This window comes from Vicia villosa, linkage group LG1, assembly GCF_029867415.1.
Source record: "Vicia villosa cultivar HV-30 ecotype Madison, WI linkage group LG1, Vvil1.0, whole genome shotgun sequence".
Lineage (NCBI taxonomy): Eukaryota > Viridiplantae > Streptophyta > Magnoliopsida > Fabales > Fabaceae > Vicia > Vicia villosa.
In genome coordinates, this window is record NC_081180.1 from 32,324,184 (window position 1) to 32,329,922 (window position 5,739).

A 5,739-nucleotide genomic window follows, 5' to 3' on the forward strand; every position below is an offset into this window, starting at 1 on the left:
CAAGGCATTCAAAGATGTGTAAATTAATTTTTGTTCTCTTTTATTTTCTGCCTTTTAATTTCCGCCTTTAAATTTCTGCCCACAGGTGTTTATTGTAATAGCGTAGGACTTTTAATTTCTGCCTTTAATTTTTGCTTATTTTAAACTGCGTGGTTAGTAAAATAGGGAGTGCAACCATGAACTGAACGTAGAATCACTAACTTTACAAGATAAATGTCATCGAAATTAACCACGTGATTGTTGCACCCACACACCTTTAGGGTAATCCCTCTGATTGCCTTGTTGCCTTATTACTGTTGCCTAGAAATAGTCAAGTCCCCCTCGATTCCGAGGATACCTAAAGCAATGTTGCCTTTAAAGTTATTGAAACTCCCTCGAAGTTTCCTCGGTAAAAATATAATGATTGTCCCACTTGCTAAGGTATCCTCGCATGATGCCTAAAGATTAAATGACTATTATATCCTTCCCTTAGACTACCTGCCCTCTTTATGGTAGGGACAGTCTTATGGCGAACGATACTTTTCTCGATGACCCTTCAATATCCAATTGAAAGACTTCCTGCCCTCTCATGGTATGGATAGACTCTTTCACCCTGAAAAGCTAAAAGAACAAATTTTATAACTTATGGGTAATTGCTTTTTTAATTGCTTGCTCTTTTTTTTTTTAAATTCAAATTCGAAACTCTTTTTCCCACTTATTTTCAAATACTTTCAAACAAGGCTACGCTTATTTACAAGCTAAAGTCCTTAAACAAAGTTTTTACTATTCACACACTATATTTCAAACAATTCAAATATTTTGAAAACAAAGTGAGCTAAGAAATTAAGAGCCCATGGAAAACCATGGATGCAAAGGGTGCTTTACACCTTCCCTTTGTATAACTTACCCCCCGAACTCAATCTCTTTTTAAAAGGTCTTTTCCTATTCTTTTAGCCTTTCATTAATTTGGATAAAATAAAAGTCGGTGGCGACTCTTGCTATCCGCACATTTCAAATAAAGTCAGTTCACCGTATTACACTATCCTTCTTCCCATTTTTGGACTTGACACCATTGGAATCATTGACAGCATAAGCTAGGGTTTCAGTGTTCTCACTGGTAATGGCATTAACCACATGTTGTTTCTCTTCTTGAATCACTAGTGAGAAAACCCGACTAACTGAAGGTAAAGAATCCATGAGGAGGATCTGACTATGAATGGGATTGAAGCTCTCATTCAAACCCAGCAAGAATGTGAGAACATACTCATGGTTGATGTGCTCAATCAAAGGATTAACACCGCCGCAAACGCATTGATAACGAGGACGAAATTTAGCAAGTTCTTCCCAAATACCTTTGATCTTTGAGTAGTAGGCACCAACAGAGAGAGTACCTTGTGTGCAGGTGATGAAGTCCTTGCGCAATTGAAAGAGGTGTGGACCGTTGTTATGCAGAAAACGTTCTTGAAGATCATTCCAAATCGACGCCGCAGTGGAGGCATAGATGATGCTAGCGGTGAGTTCTTTCGAAACTGAGTTCAAAAGCCACGATGCAACGACATTATCATTACGCTACCAGAGCTGGAACTAAGGGTCACCATCTGAAGGTTGCGGAATCGATCCATCGACGAAGCCAATTTTGTTCTTCGCACAGAGAGCAATGAGCATTGCGCGGCGCCACGACGGATAATTTTCTTCCGTCAAAAGATGGGAAACAAGAACAAGTCCTGGGTGATCTAAATGATGAATGAAGAAAGGATTCTGCTGTTGATCTTCCATAGCGATGGTGAGAAAAAAACTTGAAACAAGAATCGGAAGCGGAAACAGAAATCAAACCTTGTGAACACAAGATTCGAAGAAAAAATCTACTGATACCATATCAAGTGTAGCAAGCTGCTATGAACTTTGAACTAAAAGATACAGAAAAAGGAGAGAAAAGAAGAAGATGAATCTTTTCTATTGCATTCTGTTACAAGAAGTTATCAGTTAGTTACCAATGAACTAACACTAGTAACTATTTATATCCAATCGGAAACCGTGACGTATCCTCTAATCCCCTAATAACTAAGGTCCACCCTATACCTCTAATAATAAACTTTAAAATAATTAAACAACTGTCAACTGAGGGACACAATATAATGACTTTAAAACAAGAAAAATAGTTATTGAAAGCTAATAACGAATCTCCAACTAACTTTTACCGTTGACAAAGAGAGTTAATGAAGTCTATTACGAAACTAAAAATAGATACATCAAGATATGTAAAAGAATTACGGTAAGGAATTTGAATTATAAAGTTGCTGTATAAATACTATATTTAAAATGCAGTTTGTAATCTTAAGTATCTTTAGAACAGATAAAATGAATATTCTAACCAACCAAGGAATGAGCAATTATATTTCTATTAAAAGAAAACTAAATCATTGCCATACAATCTGAAGACTACAATGTAGAACCATAAAATGTACTGTGGTGATGAGTTGGATAGGACATGATGAGTGATGACATAAAGCATAGCCATACACCCAAAATTTCGTTGGCGATCGTGTTAAGTTGTGTATATTAATATAGTATGATAGTATCATAGCATAATATATATATATATATATATATATATATATATATATATATATATATATATATATATATATATATATATATATATATATATATATATATATATATATATATATATATATATATATATATATATATATATATATATATATATATATATATATAGGGTCGGTCCTTTGAATTTGGGTGCCCTGGGCGAATTAAAAGAGTGGTGTCCCAAAAATTGTTTTTAACAATAAATACATAAGGATAAAAGAAATAATTGGAGAAAACACATTTTCATTTGACATTGTGCAAAATGAATACAAGTATGGATCTTTGAATCAATGTTTATACTACATCAAAACATAAATCACTATAAAGAGACTTGTTCTTCTTCTTCTTGATCCAATCTTTTTTTCTATAAAAAGTTTACCAAACCTTTAAAATTATTTAAATATCGTCCTCTTAGTATTTTTAATTGCAAAATCATTAATAATTTGTTCATACTTAAGGTTCTTCAAAAAATCATTTTCAATTGAAATCAACACAAGACTATTTAATCTTTCTTGTGACATAGTAGATCTCAAATAAGATTTTAGTAATTTTAATTTAGAAAAATTTCTTTCAGCAGATGCAACACTGATAGGAATAGTCAATATTATTCTATAAGTTATGCGTGCATTAGGAAAACAATTAAAAGTATTTAAAGAATTCAATATCATATAGCTTGATTTTGATTCAATTGTTAAAAATTTTCTAATAACTTTAAATTCTTCAAACAAAATTCCACCATCAAGATCAAGAGAATCGTCATGTTTTAAACAAGTTTCACGATGTCTACAACATGCTTTGAAGTCCCTACTAGATAATGATCTAAGCCTTAAGCCCTAAACAAGAATTCAAAAATATTTTCATATGTGCTATACTGCTCAAATATTCTATCAAGTGAATCAATTGTTTGATCTATAATATATAAGAAATAGTTATTTCGGAAAGACTCTTCTGCTGACTCAAGATTCAGTTGCGTGAGTTGAGACAAATTTTCATCATAGTGTTGTTTTTAGGGGATTTTCATCATAATATTAATTGATTTTATTTTAGAGGAATCAATTGATTTTATTCTACTTTATATTTTATTTACGGGAAATTACATTCTTTTATTAATTTTGACATTGTAGTGCCCCTATAATTTTGTTAATCAGTATTTTTCAAATATAAAATTCTAGCAAGTATTTTTCAAATATAAAATTCTAGCAAGTATTTTTATATTAGGGGTAAAAAAAAATTTTGATGCCCTTAAAATTAAGGGTCCCTGGGCTCCCGCCCCACGAGCCCATGCTCAGGGCCACCCCTATATATATATATATATATTTTATATATATATATATATATATATATATATATATATATATATATATATATATATATATATATATATATATATATATATATATATATATATATATATATATATAAGATCATGTGCGTGCTTGGATGTTAAAATGGTGAGTTGCGGAACCGTGGGTCCTCCATATTCACTTCTTTGGGAACCCCACGTATATTTATATGTTTTTATTCATGATCATATACATATAATAATAATTCTAAATTTTTTATTGAAAAATATATGAAAATAAAAAGTAATGAAAAATAAAAATAATGATCGAAATAAAAAAAAGTAGAAAACACGATACACCCCACCTCATGAGCAGCAGACATCAGTTATTATATATATATATATATATATATATATATATATATATATATATATATATATATATATATATATATATATATATATATATATATATATATATATATATAGGTTCTATGGAGTAAGATGATTGGTTTCTTTCGGTGCATGGAAATGAAAGTTTTTACCGTGTGGTTGTGTGCGTGCGAGTGAGCCTGCTGCAGTAGTCTTTGCTGCAGGTGCCAGGTCTCAGTTTCACATTAAAATTATAACAATAATCTTAATAAATAGATATGAATAGAGCCTTTCTAACATATTGGAGGGCCCATGACAAATTTAAAGATGTAATATTTTTGAAATCCTTAGTATTTTAGTTTTAATGCAATTTTTTATATGTTTTAGAAAATAAAATTATTATCCAAGATAATGTACTCGATTTAATATAATATTTATTTTTAATTGATAGTACAATCAATTTAATAATATTCATATAATATTGATTTTATGTAACTTAAGTTTTGAAAATAGTAAAGGGAATTTCTAATTGTACTCATGTAGGGTGAAAAACATTCTTGAAAATCCCAAAATACCTTTCAAATATGTATATTCGAAGACACCCTTTTCACATTTTCAATTATTTCTGTTGTGAATTCAATGCCAAGAACAAAGTATAAAACAAGGAAGAATAAAGGACAAGGAAGAAGAGGAACACAAGAATGGTTATAACTGCTATTCTTTCACTTTCTCTTAAAACAAGATTACAAGTTTACAAGAATAACAAATAACCTCTCTCACCCTAAATTAGGATTTGCAGCTTAGCAATGATGAGAGACTAGTATGCTATTTATAATAAAACCTAACATACTAACTAATGGGCTTTTTCAGCAAGGCCCATTACACAAGCCAACTTAATAAACAAGCTAACTTAACAAATTAGGGTTTAAACACTAAAACCTAATTTAACATGCTAACAACCCTAGCATCTTCGACATCTGCATGCTAGACCCATCTTCGACTACAGCATGCACACTTCGACACCAGCATGTGAACAATCCTTCGACTTCATGCTTAACTCTGTCGAACCAAGAAGCTACCCTTCGACAATACTAGAGTTCGATCCAATATCTCACAAATCTCCACCTTGGACCTAACTCTACAACGTCAAAGAACAAACTAGCTTTCTTCATGCAGCTTTATCAACTGCATACAGTGGAAAAACTTGCAACTCGACAATGTCTTGGTGATCATATCAGCAGCATTGTCTTCAGTCGAAACCTTCAGCACTTGGACTTCTCCACGCTCGATTACTCCTCTGACGAAATGCAGCCTCACATCAATGTGCTTAGTTCGCTCATGATAGGCTGAATTCTTCGACGGGTGTATTGCACTTTGACTATCACATTTAACAGTGATACCTCGACCTTGAAGTTTCAGCTCCTTCGCAAAACCTTCAAGCCACAATGCTTCTTTCACAGCTTCAGTTAGGGCAATATACTCCGCTTCAGTGGTTG

At 31.9% G+C, this 5,739-nt stretch overlaps 1 protein-coding gene across 1 annotated transcript; it reads right to left on the reverse strand.

Annotated features, from left to right (window-relative positions):
- Positions 1-1,005: 1,005 nt before the first annotated feature.
- On the reverse strand, positions 1,006-1,755 carry LOC131607949 (uncharacterized). The gene is made up of 2 exons (XM_058879924.1): positions 1,575-1,755; positions 1,006-1,508 (listed from the first exon to the last, which is right to left on the reverse strand). The coding sequence occupies exons 1-2, from the start codon at positions 1,753-1,755 to the stop codon at positions 1,006-1,008; spliced, it is 684 nt and encodes a 227-aa protein (XP_058735907.1).
- Between the last annotated feature and the right edge of the window lie 3,984 nt (positions 1,756-5,739).

Coding starts and splice junctions, on each gene's coding strand:
- LOC131607949 (XM_058879924.1), bottom strand. CDS start 1,755: ATGGAAGATCAACAGCAGAATCCTTTCTTCATTCATCATTTAGATCAC. Junction 1,509..1,574: donor GATTCCGCAACCTTCAGATG/GTGACCCTTAGT, acceptor TTTTGAACTCAG/TTTCGAAAGAACTCACCGCT.